Raw genomic sequence first — 16,066 nt, forward strand, 5'->3', positions numbered from 1 at the left:
TCCCATTGCTTTTTCTAAGCCACAGAACCCGGTTCCCGCCACGTTTGCGCAGCAAAGAACGGGACCTCTTCAGGGAGAGCCCCCGCTCTGCTGCTGTGGGGCTGAAGCCGCTCGCCTCGGCGCCTGGGGGCGGCTGTCCTCAGCCCGGGCCGGGGGGGGGGGGGGGGGGGGCGGGAACAGCTGACGTTACACGAGCGGCAGCCCCGCGCTGACCTCGCCCGGCCCGGCCCGTGTCCCGCGGCGCGGTGCCAGCCGGGAGCGGGCCGGGAGCGGCGTGCGCTCCTCACCCCGGCGGGTTGAGGCCCGGTTGGTGTCTGGCCCGGGGCGGCCCGGGGGCGCGGAGCCCCTCTCCCGCCGCCGCTTCCCCCTCCGCCCCGCAGCGGACGGGCCTGTCCCGCCCGGGCGACGCCGCTCTCCCCCGGGCCGGGGCGATCGCTCGGGGAGAGCGGGGCCCCGCCCTCGGCTCCCCGCCGCCCCGCCTCCTCGGGGCGTGGCTTCGCCCCCCCCGCCAATCGGAGCCCGCCTCTTCGTCCCCGATTAGCGGGCGGCGCGCCGGAAGTGCGTCGGCGCTGCCGGGCGGGAACGGAGCGGGGCGAGTGGAGGCGGAGGATGAGCAAAGGCCGCGAGGGCCCCGCGGCGGGCGGTGAGGGGGCGGGCGGGCCGTGAGGGCACGGCGGGCCGTGAGCGAGCGGCGGGCGGCCGTCGCGGTGCCGGGTGGCCCCGGTGACCGGCGGGCTGTTCCGCAGGCGGCGCCGCCGCCGTGCTGCTGCGGTACCTGCGGGAGCAGAACCGGCCGTACAGCGCCCAGGACGCCTTCGGGAACCTGCAGCGGGAGCACGGGCTGGGCAAGGCGGTGAGCGGGGCCGGGGCGGGCCGGGGCGGGCCGGGGCGCGGGGCCCGGCTGACGGCGCTGGTCCCGCAGGCCGTGGCGAAGGCGCTGGAGCAGCTGGCGCAGCAGGGCCGCGTCCGCGAGAAGGCCTACGGGAAGCAGAAGATCTACTTCGCCGCCCAGGTGAGCCCCGGCCCCGGCGCTGCCCGCCGGCGCCCGCCCGCCCTGACCCGCCGCCCCGCCGCAGGAGCAGCTCCCGGCCGCCAGTGACGCCGAGCTCCGCGGCCTGGACGGGGAGATCGCCGCGCTCTCTGCCAAGGTGCAGGCGCTGCAGCAGAGCTGCCGGCAGATGGAGGCGGGTGAGCGTGCCCTGCCCGCCCGGCCGGCCCCCCTCGGCACCGGGAGCGCCCGGGGGCCCCGTGGGCGTGGGCAGCTGTGCCCTGGCTGCCAGGCTGTTGGCCCGGCCGGTGATCGGTGCCTCCCTTCCAGAGCTGAAGGACCTGAACAGCTCCATGACAACCCCCGAGATGGCCAGAGAGATCGAGGAGTTGAGGAAGGACTGCACGAGTTACACGGAGAAACTGGAGGGGATTAAGTCTGCCACCAACCACGTGACTCCGGAAGAAAAAGAGAAGGTAAAGATCTGCCTGGGGCTGAGCCCAGCAGCAGCAGCAGAGCTGGGGCCAGGGCTGAGCCAGTCGTACCAAACCCTCGGCCGGGTTACCTGGTCCCCGGTCCGACTGACACCGGTACGACAGAGGCAGGGGTTGTGTGGGACCTGGGCTGCTCCGCAGAGCCTGTGTGCGAGCCTCGGCTGCGTCTGCAACGGTGACGACTCTCAGGGCGGCTTTAGGAAATAGCCCGAGCTGCCTCTTCCTTGCAAACCTTTGCTTTGGGCAGTTACCTGCCAGCTGGTCAATTCGTCCTTTCCCTGTCCCGGGTGATCCGTTTCACAGAGAGGTTCACGTCCCTGCAGGGGCTTCGTGAGCCCCTCGTGCTGTTAAATAACGCTCTGGCTGTGGCTGGGACGTCCGGTGGCTCCTTGGCACCAGGCGCTTCCCGCCTCAGGCTTACGGCAGCTGCATGGGGCGGCCGCTGTCCGGTTGGTTCTCACTTTGCGTTGCTGTTTGCAGGTCTGTAGCGAGCAGAAGCTGTACTGCAAGGAGTGGCGGAGGAGGAAGCGAATGGTAACGGTCGTGCCATCGAGCGGGGCGGGTGGGTAGCGCCGGGGAGGTGGCAGTGACAGTCCTGTGGTGCCACCCTGACGGGGACATGGGGTCTGCTGGGCAGCTCGGGGAGCGGCCCGTGTTTGAGCTGAGCGCCTTCCTGCCGCTGCGGTGCTGAGTGAGGAGACCTCAGGCGAACGCTGTAGCTGTGGAGCAGGGAGAGCTGCGCCGGCCATGCTTGGTGCTGCCCCTGGGGCCAGGCAGGTTTGGGGAAGACTCGTGGGTACCAAGGTGATGCCAGGAAAAGGCTGTGTCCCTGCAGAGCTCTGCCTGTCCTCAGGAACAAAGCAAACTCTCCTTGCATTAGAGATAGCTGCTCCCACACTGTCACCCAAGCTGCGCTGGCTTGTGACCCCCTACAGGGGACAGTCCCCGAGAGCTGTAGCAGGGCTGCCCGGCGCTGGCAGCTCAGCGTGGCCGCCCCGCAGCCCTCACGGTGCCCATCTCGCCAGGCGACCGAGCTGCTGGAGGCCATCCTGGAGGGGTACCCCAAAAGCAAGAAGCAATTCTTCGTAAGTACTGAGGCCGGGCTCAGCCCCAGGGCAGCAGCAGTGGCTCTGCCTGCGCTGCCGCCCTGCTGAGACGCTCCGCTTGCGCAGGAGGAGGTTGGGATAGAGACGGACGAGGACCACAACGTCACGCTGCCAGCGGCTGTGTGAGGCACTGAAGGAGTCTTTGCCCCAGGGAGAAGAAGGAGCTGATGCTGAAATGCAGCTGTTGGGTGTTTTGGTTTGGTTTTTTTTCCCTCTTTTTGCGGGGCTTGGGCTGGTCCTGTATATTTATGTGTGTTTGTTTTAAAATGCTTTGCAGCTGGAAGTGACTTGGCACTGGGCCCTCTCGCCGTCTCACGTGGCAGAGGGAATGTTAGTTCTTCCTGCCCTTCAGTGCAGTGAGCTGCCGAGGTCGGGCGTCCTCATGGGGCTGCGCAGGGGAAGGTGTAAGTGCACTGTTGTAGTCCCTGGTGTTCCCGTAAGAAAAGGAAGCGAGTGCCTCAGGGAGGTGAATGAACTAGTGACCATTATGGCTGCAGAGCTCTACGTGTATTTCGGCTGCTTCCTGCAGTGTGACTGAGTGGTACGCGAGAATACGATCCATTAAACACCAGGCTTTTGGTTCAGCTCTGCTTTGCTGTGGTGTTTTTCTCTGTTCAGAGGGTGTCAGGGCAGGGTTTGGGCTCTGGCTCGCAGCAGCCCCAAAGGCAAGAGGCAGGAGCGGGTAGCCTGAGCCACAACGGCTGGGCTGGGCTTCCAGAAACTGCCTGATGTCTCTGAGCAGCTCTAGGGGAAAGGCTCTAGGAACTCAGCAACAGAAATAAAAGCAGAAAAATCATTAAAACATTCAGCAAAATTTATTTAATTACTTTTCACAATAGAAAAATATGTCGCTTTCGTATGTGAGGTCTGTAAAACTCCACGTTCTCCTCCCAAGGCAGGAGGCAGCTTCTGGCAGAGCATCTCCAGGGGTTCAGTCTGTGCCCCTCATTCAGCCACAGAGCCCTAACCCGCTCACCCACCAGGGAGGATTTTCTTCATCACAAAGCAACATCTTCCAGGCGAGAGAGAGCTGACCCTGCACGTGCTTTACCAGTGATGTGCATCACCACAGGCTTTGGCTCTGGGGCTTCCATTGCATTGCACTGAAAAGGGCACCCAAAGGCAGGGTTTGAAGAATAATTCTGTATAAAAATCACCCGCCCAAAGGGGTTCTGCGCTGCTAAATGGGGGGTAGAAGCAGTAGCTTAAACATTCTCATCACTTAACCTGATTGACAGTGGAAAAAACTGTAAACTAAAGCTCCGCTACCCCTGGAGTGGGAGCACGAACGTGATTACAGAGAACAAATCCTGCTGCCGGTCTCCCCACGCTGGAGGAGCCCCACTACAATCGCTCTGTGCGGTGAACAGCCATCGCTTGGGCAGCACCACACCGCAAAGCGTTTGTGCTGGCCAGAGCCGTGACCCATAGTGACGGCAGCAGCCTGTGACAGGTTAAAAAGTGTCCAGAGAGCATCTGTCTGCAAAGCTGACACTGATAACACTTCAGGATGATTTCAGTGATTTATGAAAACAAAACTAAAATCAAATCAAGGCTGGTTATGTGTATGTATGTATCTACATAACAGTTCTAAGCAGGGGCAGCGGGAGCCCGTGGCAGAGCTGTGCTACAGCTACTGAACTACTTTCCTGTTCAGTACGGCCACATCAAACCCCAAAGACAGATGAGGCCAGGCACAGTTCAGCACTCGCCAGCGCGAGCAGGAAGAGCGTGCACAGAAAGCTCACTCCTGTCTCCCTCTCGGGAACTATGGCTGCAGCGGAGGAGGTCAGGTTTTAGCAAGTCCCCGGTGCGCACCCTCAGCTCTGCACTGGGGAGGGAGCGGCTGCGCCAAGTAAGCGTCTCCGTGGCAGCGACGGGCTCATCCTTCGCCAGCTCTGCCAGGCTTCCCCAAAGCATCTACACCACTTAACCTGCCCCATAAGAGCTGCTTCAGAGGGAGGTATGAGAAAGCCCACAGGTACGGGAGAAGCCTGTCCTAGTCTGTTTTAACAGAAACCAACAGCTTTTAGCATGCATTCTCCTTTCATTCCCCCTCCCCCGGGATCAGAAGGGGTTGTAGCAGAGGCCCGAGATGACAGAGCAGATCTGCGCCGCAGCAGAGAGTCGGTGGCGCAGGCAAACCGCACCAGGCCTGCCTGAGCTCAAGACTCTCTGGCACCCTAAAAGACCTCTACTCAATACACACTTTTTCCCCCGCCTTTGCTAAGTCCCTACAAATATTTGGTAATATTGACTGTGACAGCACCTGTGGAGCAGAGGTGTCTGCACAGCCTCATTTTGGTTTCATAGTTAATACAATAAATAATTCAGAGAAGCTTTAAGAACAGCCCCGAGGGAGATGGCCCAGCCTTCCTGATGCCTGGCACCCAGGCCCCCAGGCAGGAGATGCCCCGTCCCCGCGGTGTGGAGGCGGCGGCAGCCCCGGAGCCGCTGGTGCTGCAGGGGGAAGGCTCAGTAGAGCTGACTCTTCAGTTGGTGCAGGACCCCGATCACAATGTCCCGCAGCGTCTGGGGCAGAGAGGAGACAGGGTCAGTTGGTCCAGTGGAGGAATGGCCCGTCCCTGGTCAGTGACTCCCGCAAGAGCCTGGGGCACGTGCCGCAGGCATCCGCCCCGGTCACGGCACCGGAGCTGGCACACGCGGTACCAAACACGGCCACACCTGTACGGGAAACGCTCCCACCTCTGTTCCTGGGCCGCAAGGTCTCAGCAGCCGCAGCAGGGCAGGGACCCGGCCCTGCCTGAGCGCCTGCCCCCCTCAGAGGTTTCTTAATTCCCAGAAAACCTTTAGGTGTCCTGAGGGAGTGACGGGGACCAAGCAGGACTCTCCTCCTGATCCCTGTTTCACCCTGGCCAGCTTTCAGCACCAAACCAGTCCAGCCGCTGGAGTGGGAGAGGCTGGGGCTTGGGCACCTTCCCCCATCCCCCTGTGCCCTGCCCTGCCCCAGTCCGGCACCGGTCGCATGCTGCCCTTTCGGAAACCCCAGGAGAGGGGACAGCCGCACCCAGCCCGGCGCTCCAGCTGGCTGCAGATGTGCGCAATGGTCTCTGCCCCGTTTCCCTCTGCCATCGCAACAGCCCGCTCGCGGCTCCTGCTTACCTGGGGCTTGCAGTGCTCCTCAATCCAGCTGAAGACGCAAGCCGAGAGCTCCCGAAAACTCGTTACTGAGATGGAGGCGTTAAAGGACTGGAAGAGGGAATCCATAATGCCTTGGAAAATATTGAACTTCACCTCGTCAGAGACCTGGTCCTTCCCCTCGTTCGGGTTGTCCTGATGAGCTTTCACAATCTGCTCGTAGTTCCTGAAACACGTTCAGCAGCAGAGTGAGGCCTCCTGCCCCCAGCTTCTGCTCAGCTGCAGGGACAGAGCTCACTGCCTGTCGCTGACCATTGAGAACCGCTGCAGGGACGGGGAGGACCGGGAATTTGCAGAAGTAAATAAACTGCAAGTAAATAAACACTGGGAAACTGCAGCCTCTCCTGACACTGGGAGCAGATCCATTTTCTGACTCGGATCCATCCTTCATACTAAACCCCACCAACTGACCCAAGACAGACCCGCACTAACAAGCCGCAGGAGAAGAAATGATGAGAGCAGGCAGGGACAGGCTTGGTACCCCGGGTGCCAGGCTGTCTGCAAAGCCCTGAGTGCACCCACAGAGCCTTGAAAGGATGGGGGGGAAACAGCAGGAAGAAGAGGGCAGCAACCGACAGCTCTTCCCTTACACTTTCATGATCTTCAAGGCCATCACGTCTTTCCTGAGGGTAGAAACTTCCTCCTCTTGCTTCTTCTTTTCCTTGTGCAGGAACTGGATGTAGTCGATGGCTGAGCATGAAAACACAGAGTGAGGATTCGAGAGCACACGCAAGCCCCCGAGATCCCCACAGAAGGTGCCTGAGCCTGGGCAGCATCAGTTCCCGGCTGCCCTGATTCTCCTCGGGGAGGTGGATGGGTGGGGATGGCCAGCACCTGGGCTCCCCCAGAGCATCATCACAGCAGAAGGTCCCAAAGTGCTGAACCTCCATGCTGCATGGCTCTAGTGAGGCATTTTGGGGGCTGACAACTGCCCCTTCCCTCTCCCCACCCTAAGCACTCACTTTTCTGGAGGACGATGGCCTTGCTCAGCTTCTGGCAGCCTAAGGAGAAATCCTGCTGCTCACAGGTGGGAACGATGGCCTGCAAGTCATCGTAGCCTTTCTGTGGGGAAGCAGAGCCACAGCGCATGTATTTGGAGTTCAGCAGTGTGAGACTGGTTGTTTCAAAAGGCGTCAAACCCCAGCTCCCACCACGCAGCCAGCCAAAGCCAAGGTGGCTCCCAGCACACTTGTGTCCGGGGAAGGTAGATCCAGCAGCAAAACAAAGGGGAAGGTGCTGAAAGCAGCAGGGTGCTGGGGGCCGCAGGCCCGGGAAGCAGCGAGGCGCTGCGCTCTGTCAGCACAGTCAACCTCCCGGGTTACCTTGATGGCGTCTCGCCTTTTCCGCTCCGCCTGGGTGTGCGCCCGCCTGCGCCGGTCCTTGTATGACTCCTTGTAGGGCTCCTGGTGGTAATCGCTGTCCTCATCATCTGCGTGGAGAGAATTCGCGCAAGAGTGAACAAGCCTGGCTGGCGAGCTCCCAAAGCACGGGGGGCAGAGGCGCACAGAGGGGCGACAGCCCGAGGTACCAGCTGGGCTCCCTTCTCCTGCTGCCCCACGGGCCAGGTCGGGCCAAGGACAAACGCTCCAAGGGCCCTGCCAACCCTTTCCCTTTCCTTGTGGAGCTGGGCAGGAGAAGGATGCCTGCAGCTCCCTTGGGAAGGCATCAAAACCTGACCGATTCCCTACTCCAGACGCTGCTGGGAACCACAACGCCCCCATGCTGTTCCTCACCACCTTCCCCCGCTCCCAGGGGTGGGAATCCTGCCCAGCCGGCAAAAGAGGCAGCCGCGCTCGCGCCCTCGGCACAGGGGCGAGGGCTGGAAGCCCTGCTACGTGCTGGGCAGCCCAGTGAGCAGAAAGACCCACGGTCACAGAGGACAAACCCCGCAGGCCTACCTGTATTGGGGACAGAAGAGGCGCTGGTGGAGCCGATGCTGTTGGCTCGTGACACTATGCTTCCTTTCCTAGCGTTTTCCATAAAGAGCGCTGGAAGCAGAGGTTTCAGAGTAAGCGACGCACCCGGGGCGTGCGAGCAGGCGCAGAGGGATGGGGTGGACGGGTCACCAGGCAGCCGCTGTCACCGTCACGCTCAGGACGGGCGGCTGCTGTGACTGCGCGGGGGTGGCCCGGGCCCAGGGCACCTACCCGAGTCCAGGCCATTGTCGCTGTAGGCTGCGTCCACCTTGCGCGGGGCCGGCGGAGCCACGGCGGGCGGGCGGGAGGAGAGACGTCAGCCGGGCTGGGGCAGCAACCGCGGCCCCCGGCCCCCCGGGAGCCCGGGCCGCCCAAGCAGCACCCCCCCCGCCCCTCGAGCTCCGGTCCCCGCGCGCTCAGTGACCTTTGGCCTCTGCCCCTCGCCTTAACCCTTGACCCTGCCCCTCGTGCTCTCCCCGACCCTCTACCCTCGACCCGGCGCTCACCCCGCCCGCCCTCGGCCTCGGCCCCGCCGCCCGCCCGCACTCGGCCCCGGCGCCGCCGCCGGCCCGGCCCCGCGCCCCCGCCCGCAGCCCCGCGCCCGCAGCGCCCTTAGCGGCGCCCAGGTGGCCGGCCCGGCCCCGAGCCCGGCGAACGGACCCACCTTCCCCCACGAGTCCTCGGCCGCGGCGCCCGGCGGCTCCGCCATCTTCCGGCCCCCCCCGGTCATGTGACCGCCGCGGGGGCCGCCGGGAAACGCAGTCCGCCCCGCGCCGCCGGGCCGCCAGGGGGCGCCCGCACGGGCAGCAGCGGCGCCGCCGGGGCAGGCGGGAGCGGCCCGGCCCATGCCCGGCTCTTTCGTAAGCGCCCTGACGTCAGCGTGACGCAGCAGCGCCGGGCCCCGGTCAGCGTCCGCCGCCCGCGGGGGTCCCGGCCCCGGCGCTGCGAACCGGGGGTCCCGGCGTCCTGCCTCGGGGCGGGGCGGGGCCGGCCCCGCCGCCGGGCTGGGGCCTGCTGCCGGTGAGGGGCCGCGGGGCCGCCCCGAGCCCCCGGCGGAGGCGGGGGGAGGGAAGCGGGAGCAGGCAGCGCCCGCACCGGGGTCATCGCCGGGCCTCGTGTCAGCAGCACGGAGCAGAACCGGGGTTGGGAAAACGAATTCTCTCTCGAGTGGGTTAGACAGGCGTAAATAGCGCGAGGCCCTGAGCAGGGCCGACGGCAGAGCCCGGCCGAACCCGGGACCCAGCGCCGAGGAGCGTCGCCTGCCGCGGCCGCGGCACCCTCAGGCCCGGCACGCGGCCCGCTGGTGCGGACAGGGACGGACGGCTGCCTGCGGCCCGAACAGCGCCTGCGCCCGGCCCTCGAAGGCTGACACCGTCCGCCTCGCCACCTCGTCCAGAAACAGGCTGGCCAGCCGGGCGTGCAGCGCCGACCTGAACTCGAAGGAGACCTGGCAGGGAGCGGGGAGGCGCTGGGGGTCTCACGGCAGGCGGGCAGGCAGCCCCCCACCAGCCGGTGCTGCCCGCAGCCCTGCCTGCCTGCGCAAGGCCCCGTGGAGGGGGAGGCACTCACTGAGAAGTCCAGCAAGCAGGTGTCCGTCCGTCCGGGCAGCCCTGGCCCGAACCGCCACAGCGTCTCCAGGTGCCTGAAGAGGCGGCAGTCCCGGCTGACGGCCTGCGGCAGGGAGACGGCGCTGGGGCCGGGGCGGCACCACCCGGCACCGCTCGGGAGGCCGCTCTGCTCCCGAAGCGTGCGAGGCCCAGCCCCGCCCCGCGTGTCCGGCAGGCTGGGATGGCCCCAGCGCCCCGCGTCCCCCCAGGTCCCCGCTTCACGGAGCTGTTGGGGTCTCCAGCTCCCCGGGCGCAGCCCGACACCCCCCACCCCAGCAGGGCCCATGGCTCCCCAGTCCCGCCCTGCCTACCCGGATCCGCCGGGAGCCCAGGAAGACCTCAGAGACGTAGCGCTCCAGGAAGGGCGGGAAGCCGACCTCGAGCTCTGCCCGCAGCACCTGCCCGCGGCGGGAGAGCACGGCCGAGCGGCTGCACCAGGGCACGAAGAGCCGGTACTCCCCCACGTTGGCCGCCAGCTTGTACATCTGCCCCGCCGAGTACCTGGGCCGGAGGCGCCGGCCAGGGCGGGGGTCAGCGCCGGGCCCGGGGGCCGCGCAGCCCGGCCGATGCCCCCGCGGGGGCCGGGGCCTGGGGCGGCGGGTGGGAGCACTCACCCCAGGACCCGCCGCTCCCAGTGCCCGCTGGGGCCGGTGCCCACCGGGATCAGAAACGGCCGCGCTGGCTGCGCCGGCGGGGAACGGGGGATGCCGAGACACCTGGAGGGGCGAGGGGTCAGGGAGGCGGCTCCCCCGCACCGCGGCACACCGGTACGGTACCGCCCCGGCACGGTACTGCCCCGGCCCCGCCGCCCCGGCCCGGCCCCGCGCCGTCTCACCGGGAGGCGGCCCCGCCGCCCGCCGCGCCCCGAGCAGCGTCCGCCCGCGCCCGGCCATGGCTCGGCTCTGCCCCGCCGGTGCGGGGACGGGACGGTCTCGTGCTCCCGGTGACATCACGGGGGGGGCGCCGGGGGCGGCACCGGCCGCTCCCCCCGCCCCCGGGACGGACCCGGCGGCACCGTGCGGGCCCCGGCCGTGGGGAGCCCCGGTAGCACCGAGTGCCTCGGGGGCTGCGGCCCCGCTGCCGGCGGCGGTCGGGGAGGGGGAGGCAAGAGGGGGACGGCGCCGGGCCCCCCCCGGACCCCAGAGCCGGGGGCGATGCCCCACAGCGGGAGCCGGGCAGGGGATGGGGGCACCAGAGCTGGGTCGGGGCTCAGCCCCCTGCGAGGGTGGGCTGGGGGGCACGGGGGACAGGACCAGCACACAGGCACGCACAGGGGGAGAAGCTTCTTTACTGTCGTACAGGGAGGTCTGGGCCCTTTGGCCCGAGGAGCCGCTGCAGCGTCCCCCCTCTCACCAGGGGACAGCAGGACACTCCCGGCCCCTCCACGGGGCTGGACGTGGCGGGTGGGTTCAGCCCCCGCGCTGCGCGTTCCTCCCCGGCACGGCTGGCTCACTGACGGCGCGTGATGCCAGGACACGGACCCTCGCCTCCCGTCCCGCCGGTGCGGGATCCGCAGGGTCGGCGCGCAACGGTCGAGAGGAGCGCGACCCCCTCACAGGCTGTGCTCCTGGCTCAGACGCTGCTGCAGGAGGGCCCAGGCCTTCTCCACCTGCCGGAGAACCCACATGGGGTGGCACCTCAGAGCCCACGGCCGAGCCAGGGACAAGGCGAGCGGCACCACGGCAGGGGCAGGGGCAGGGGCAGGAGCGTCACACAAGGGTCCCACGCTTCCTGTCCCTTCCCTGCTGCATTTACATCCCCAAATTCATCCCTCGTGGCCATGCCCAGAGGCAGCCTCGATGGTGAGCAGCATGCCCAGGCACACCATGCGTGACCCAGGCACAGCACTGGGTCCCCGTCGTGGTCACCCGCCTCCCCCTTTGCCACCCACAACAGACCCCAGGGCTGCAGCCGGCCCGGGGCTCACCTGCTTGTGGGTGATGTCGGGCTCCCAGAGCGTGCAGAGCACCACCTGCGACTGCTCCACCCTTTGGCTGTTGGTCATCTGGCTCTGCAGCCGGCTGCGAGCAGCCTCCTCGCTCAGCCCGTCCCTGGCCATGACGCGCTTCACAGCCTGGCAGGACCAGGGGGGACACTCAGGCGCTCGGCGGGGAAGCCGAGAACCAGCCCCAGCAGCAAGCGACGGGCCAAGGGGCATCGCCCACCTCCTCCTCCGGGATGATGGCCGTCCACACCTCATGGACCATGTCTTGCCAGCCAGCCTCCAGCAGCACGGCAGCGTCCAGCACACACACGGCCTTTCCTATGGGACGAGGCCATTCCTCATTACCTGGCAATCGCAAGGCAGCGCGACTGCTCCCGGGGTCCAACCCAGCCAGTCCACTTACGCTCCCAGAGTCACGCCTTCCTGCAAACTGGCAGCACAGACCCTTTACTGCTGAGCCAAAGAACCTCACGTGGAAAAGAGCGCAGCAGGCAGAGGCTGCGTTTGCTTAAAGGGCATACCCGGGATGGCAGGCCTACCAGGCACGGCAAGCCAATGCCTTCAGCCAAATGCCTATTGAGCTACCAACAGCATCTCCCAAGAGCTGGAAAAATTCCGCTCCCAGAAGGAATACACACCACGCTCACTGCTGGAGCACTACACCAAAAACGAACTTGAAGTCACGTGGGAAAGAGAAAGCAACCTCTACGCTCCTTCAGAGTAGGAAGCTTGAGGTAAGCCTGTCCCAGCTGCCGGCCCAGCTGAGCGGAGGGGTTTGCTCAGAGATGTGCTGGTGAAAATCCTCAGCAAGCTGCCCAGCAGAGAAGAGGGGGGTCTGAGCATGGAAAATACTCACGGTGCTGCCAAAAGCAACAGATTCCCGGGAGCCCAGGGTCATGGTGTGCTGCACAAGACCGTGCCCCCAACTCCCACCTTTGTGCTGCGATGGGAGCCGCCCCCGTTACCTTGAGCATCTGCCTCCCCGATCTGCTCCTTGACCATCCGGGCCATCTCAGGCCACACAATGTCCGTGAGACTCTTCAGCCGCTCCTAGGAAGCACCACAACGGGATTTGGTTACTTGCCCTCAGAACCCCTGGGCAGCCAACAAGGGGATCGCTGGTGGCAGCAGCAGTCACAGAGGGTGCCCAAAAAGAACCGGGCTAAAGCACGGGGGATGGACCCGGCCCATCGCCTGCTCGCTAAGCGCGAGGAAGGAAAGCTTCCACGCTGGCCAGAGGCTCCCACGCCTGCTGAGGGGGTCGAAGCTCTTTTTCCTATTATTTTCCTTGCCCTGCCAGGCACAGCAGAACCTCGGTCTCTGCTGCAAGAGGCGCTTTGCAAAGACCCGCTTGGCAGCACCCACGCGAAACCTGTCCGTCTCGGGGGAACCCCTCGAGCTGCCTTCACGCTTGGGCTGGGGCAGCCCGCAGGACCTGAGCGAAAGGCTGAGCACTGGCCCGGCCAACAAAGCCAGGCGCAGAGGGTCAGGTTCGGCTGCCACGTCACCGAGCCCCGCCGGGTACAAGCCCAAACCACGCAAGGGTCAGAGAGCACCGGCTCTGCGTACGTCAGGGCTGTTGCTCTGCGCTGGGTGAAGGACAAGTGTGGGACAGAGGGGACGGGGATGGGGAGGCAGCAGCAGCTGCCGGGGCGAGAGGAGTGTGTCCAGCACGGCTGCCCGCTCGGCTACAGAGACAGGATCTCTGTGTCCTGCCCTGTCCGTACGTCACTGCCAGAAAGTACAGTCAGGAAGGCGTCATCAGCTCAAAGGGCTGAAAAATAAAAAGCCTCAGCACAGATAGAGAGCTCCCTGCTCACGAGATTAAATATTGACAGTCTCTGTGGTGCTTTTACCTGGTTTCCAAACACTTTGGCCCCAAGGACTTTCCTGTTAATTGTCCCATCTTCATTCAAGATTTCTGCAAGACAGAAGCAGAACAGGCTTGGCAGGAATGAATCCAACTCACTTCCCTGCAGCACGCCTAGGTCGGAGGGAAAGGATTTCAGCACGGGGCTCTCAAAGGGACCCAGAAAGGAGCTGTAGGACCCGACCTGGCAGCTCCTCACCTTACTCTGGAAAAGGACAGGGAAGAGCTTTTCCTCGACAAACGGCAGCGTGGTTTAGCCTTCCACACCAGCCAGTTTACAGTAGCTCTGACATGGGACGCGCAAGACGTGGGGCAGGCAGTGGTTTGCCCTGCTCAGGCCCAACCATCACCGACCCAGCTAGGGCCCCATCTGGGTGGCGTGGAGCCCAAAAGCCACGGGCAGGGAGGGGAGCGCAGGCCAGGACAGCTCCCTGGGACATGAGGATGATGGCACACCCCTCCCTCCTCTTCCTCCTCCCAGTCTTCCCCACAGCCTTCAGCGACTCTACCTGTCCCAAAGGCCGCCACCACCTGCTCGTAGGCAGGGCCACCGGGGACATAGACGGCGTGGCCCAGCTTGTCAGCGTCGATGAGGAACGCTCCCAGATGCCCCAGAATTTTGGCGATGGAGGTCTTCCCACTCCCGGTTCCTCCAGTCAGGCCGATCACGTACGGGCGCGAAGGCAAGGCAGGGTCTTGCTACGGGAAGGAGGAAAGCTGTTGCCAGCAGACGGAGGACACGGGCTCTGCTGGAGAAGGATCCCGGCCACCCAGCCTGGAGATGGGCATGAAAGGTCCTGGCCCTGCAGAGCAGGAGCCTGCTCCTGCCAGGGGCCAGTGCAGGCGGCAGGCAGGCAGTCCTCCGAAATTTGTCCCCCTGCAGCAGGGGGATGAGCTGGCTCTTCAGCTCCCGAGGCTGCCACCCCTCCTCCTGGGCACGCTGTTCCCATCGCAGCCCGCGACTCTCCAAGCGCCCCTCCCCGCCCCCCCTCACCCGCGGGGGCCGCAGCAGCGTCCCCAGCAGCCTCTGCCGGAGGCTGGAGGAGCTGATCTTCTCCTCCTCGTTCTGACTGTGGTCAGGGTCCTTCATCAACAGGATCTCGTAGAGAGCCAGCTCGGGGAGCCCCTGCCAAGAGAAGAGAGCCCAGAGGGCCGTCAGCTGTGGGCACGCAGCGGAGGGAAGGGGGCTCAGCGGGAGGTCAAGGCCTAAACGAAGCAGCACAAACGAGGCTGCAGCCGCCCCCAGCGTCCCCACAGGGCAGCTCCATTCCCGCGAGGGGCACGTTCCCGGCAGCCAAGAGGGAAAGGGAGCCCACAGAGCTGCCCGTCTGACCCCCACCCTCCGCACGCGCGGGGCTGACGGCGCTGCCCGGGGTCGTGCCGCATGTAGAGGCTGCTGCCCCACCCTTGGGGCACACGTGGCCGCGGAGAGCTCGGCGCAAAGCACCCACCTACGGGGTGCCGGCAGACACGTGCGCTGGCATCCTGCCCTCGAGCCCGGGCTGCGGCACGCCGGGGCACCGAACAGCCGTGGCTGCTCACCGAGACCCGATCTGCCCACGGCCAGCGGCAGGCAGGGGCGAGAGGGGGGGAAGGGGCAGCCCACCGGGCTCCTGCGCAGGCATTACGTTTTCGAGTCTCTTCTTGTTCACGGCCTCCCCTCCCCTGCGGGTCTCCTCGCTGACCACCAAGCACTGCAGGTCGGGGTCCGTGATTGAGGGGCCGTAGGGGTCGACCAGAGGCACGATGTCGTAACGCAGCGAGGGCTGCACGTCCTCCAGGAACTCGCGCAGCTTCGCCGCTCGCAGCTCGTACGGCTCGATCAGCTCCATCAGGACCTTGTCTGCCGGGCGCCAGGAGGGCGGAGAAGTAAGAGAGCGTCCGCTTAACAACGCGCAGCTCCCGGCGAAGCAGCGGAGAGCGACGGAAAAGCAAAACCGGGAGACGGAGACAAAACCCGTCCGTGACTCTGGGAGGCTGCCTCCTCCGGCTCCCCTCGCCCCCGCCGCACCCCCGGCTCCCCCTCTGCGTGCCTCGCTCGCTGGCGCGGACGGGACGCCGGGTCCCCACCGTCACCCCGCCCGGGCGCTGTGGGTGCGCGGCCGCCGGGACCCCACGCACCACGGGGCCCCCCGACCGCGGCACCGGCCCCTCGCACCGCCCCGTCCCGGTCAGCACCGGGCTGAGCCCTCGGCCCCACGCCGGCAGCAGGGCCGGCCGCCCGCAGCTCCCCCCCCCCCCGGCCCCAGCGCGGGGCCGCCCGCCCCGGGACTCACGGCGCAGCAGGTCGCCATCGGCCACCCCGGCCAGGAGCCGCTGCCGGGCCAGGAGGCAGCAGGCGCTGAGCAGGAAGCGGTGGGCGCCGTGGAGGCGGTCGAAGGTGCCGCCGACCACCACGTCGGAGAAGTCGGGGAGCGCCGCGTCGGGGTCCTCGGGGCCGTCCTCGGGGCCGTCCTCGGGGCCCTCCCCGGGGCCCCCCCCGGGCTCCTCGGGGCCGCCCAGCAGCAGGGCGGGCAGGCGCGGGGGGCAGCCGTAGGCGGCGGCGGCCAGGTGCTGCAGGCCGAGCTCCACCGGCCCCGGCGGCCCCGGCGCCTCGGCGGCGGCGGCCAGCAGGACGCGGGGCGGCCGGGCCAGGCGGCGGCCGGGGCCCAGCAGGACGCGCAGGTCCAGGCCCCGCTGCGCCGCCGCCGCCGCGTAGAGCGCGGCCAGGGCGCGGAGCAGCGCGGGGCAGGCGGGCGGCGCGGCGGGGCGCGGCGCGGGGGCGGCCAGGCGCAGCCCCGGCTGTAGGTGCACGTACAGCGGCCCCGCCACCACCCCCGCCGCCGCCGCCAGCGCCGCCGCCGCCCGCCGGGGCAGCGCGCCCAGCGGCGCCGTCAGCACCAGCAGCCCCGAGCCGAAGGGCGGCATGGCCCGGCCGGAAGCCCCTGCCGCCGCCCCAGAACGCGCCGCGGGCCCGGGCCCGCCTCCCCGGCGAGCCCGGC

The 16,066-nt window shown here is 66.7% G+C and overlaps 4 protein-coding genes across 4 annotated transcripts; 1 reads left to right on the forward strand and 3 right to left on the reverse strand.

Moving 5' to 3' along the window:
* Window positions 1–479: 479 nt before the first annotated feature.
* PSMC3IP (PSMC3 interacting protein) lies at window positions 480–3,172 on the forward strand. Its single transcript, XM_075523056.1, has 8 exons — window positions 480–643; window positions 747–853; window positions 923–1,012; window positions 1,077–1,188; window positions 1,319–1,464; window positions 1,963–2,016; window positions 2,508–2,567; window positions 2,655–3,172. Exons 1-8 carry the CDS (start codon window positions 610–612, stop codon window positions 2,712–2,714), a joined length of 663 nt encoding a protein of 220 aa, XP_075379171.1. The 5' UTR covers window positions 480–609; the 3' UTR covers window positions 2,715–3,172.
* Window positions 3,173–3,805: 633 nt separating this feature from the next.
* On the reverse strand, window positions 3,806–8,469 carry MLX (MAX dimerization protein MLX). The gene is made up of 8 exons (XM_075523003.1): window positions 8,328–8,469; window positions 7,895–7,931; window positions 7,646–7,735; window positions 7,070–7,176; window positions 6,710–6,809; window positions 6,338–6,437; window positions 5,712–5,913; window positions 3,806–5,120 (listed from the first exon to the last, which is right to left on the reverse strand). Exons 1-8 carry the CDS (start codon window positions 8,391–8,393, stop codon window positions 5,064–5,066), a joined length of 759 nt encoding a protein of 252 aa, XP_075379118.1. The 5' UTR covers window positions 8,394–8,469; the 3' UTR covers window positions 3,806–5,063.
* A 366-nt stretch (window positions 8,470–8,835) lies between these two features.
* On the reverse strand, window positions 8,836–10,156 carry LOC142419932 (uncharacterized; the record flags this gene model as incomplete). Its single annotated transcript, XM_075523356.1, has 4 exons — window positions 8,836–9,110; window positions 9,229–9,334; window positions 9,582–9,771; window positions 9,885–10,156. Coding segments are annotated over 4 exons (843 nt in total), but the record flags the coding sequence as incomplete, so codon positions are not given.
* Window positions 10,157–10,574: 418 nt separating this feature from the next.
* On the reverse strand, window positions 10,575–16,041 carry COASY (Coenzyme A synthase). The gene is made up of 9 exons (XM_075523006.1): window positions 15,362–16,041; window positions 14,714–14,928; window positions 14,080–14,211; window positions 13,595–13,784; window positions 13,072–13,136; window positions 12,181–12,265; window positions 11,436–11,533; window positions 11,198–11,344; window positions 10,575–10,879 (listed from the first exon to the last, which is right to left on the reverse strand). Exons 1-9 carry the CDS (start codon window positions 15,990–15,992, stop codon window positions 10,823–10,825), a joined length of 1,620 nt encoding a protein of 539 aa, XP_075379121.1. The 5' UTR covers window positions 15,993–16,041; the 3' UTR covers window positions 10,575–10,822.
* Between the last annotated feature and the right edge of the window lie 25 nt (window positions 16,042–16,066).

Source organism: Mycteria americana, chromosome 22 (assembly GCF_035582795.1).
Source record: "Mycteria americana isolate JAX WOST 10 ecotype Jacksonville Zoo and Gardens chromosome 22, USCA_MyAme_1.0, whole genome shotgun sequence".
In the NCBI taxonomy this organism is placed as follows: domain Eukaryota; kingdom Metazoa; phylum Chordata; class Aves; order Ciconiiformes; family Ciconiidae; genus Mycteria; species Mycteria americana.

What these genes read in the sequence shown, in the direction of transcription:
- PSMC3IP (XM_075523056.1), top strand. Translation starts at nt 610, where the DNA reads ATGAGCAAAGGCCGCGAGGGCCCCGCGGCGGGCG. An exon ending in AGATCTACTTCGCCGCCCAG is followed by an intron (nt 1,013 to 1,076) that starts GTGAGCCCCGGC and finishes GCCCCGCCGCAG; the next exon opens with GAGCAGCTCCCGGCCGCCAG. An exon ending in GGCGGAGGAGGAAGCGAATG is followed by an intron (nt 2,017 to 2,507) that starts GTAACGGTCGTG and finishes CCATCTCGCCAG; the next exon opens with GCGACCGAGCTGCTGGAGGC.
- MLX (XM_075523003.1), bottom strand. Translation starts at nt 8,393, where the DNA reads ATGACCGGGGGGGGCCGGAAGATGGCGGAGCCGCCGGGCGCCGCGGCC. An exon ending in CTCTTCTGTCCCCAATACAG is followed by an intron (nt 7,177 to 7,645) that starts GTAGGCCTGCGG and finishes CTCTCCACGCAG; the next exon opens with ATGATGAGGACAGCGATTAC. An exon ending in GCCTTGAAGATCATGAAAGT is followed by an intron (nt 5,914 to 6,337) that starts GTAAGGGAAGAG and finishes AACGTGTTTCAG; the next exon opens with GAACTACGAGCAGATTGTGA.
- COASY (XM_075523006.1), bottom strand. Translation starts at nt 15,992, where the DNA reads ATGCCGCCCTTCGGCTCGGGGCTGCTGGTGCTGACGGCGCCGCTGGGC. An exon ending in CGATGGCGACCTGCTGCGCC is followed by an intron (nt 14,929 to 15,361) that starts GTGAGTCCCGGG and finishes GGCGCCCGGCAG; the next exon opens with ACAAGGTCCTGATGGAGCTG. An exon ending in CCGACATCACCCACAAGCAG is followed by an intron (nt 10,880 to 11,197) that starts GTGAGCCCCGGG and finishes GTTCTCCGGCAG; the next exon opens with GTGGAGAAGGCCTGGGCCCT.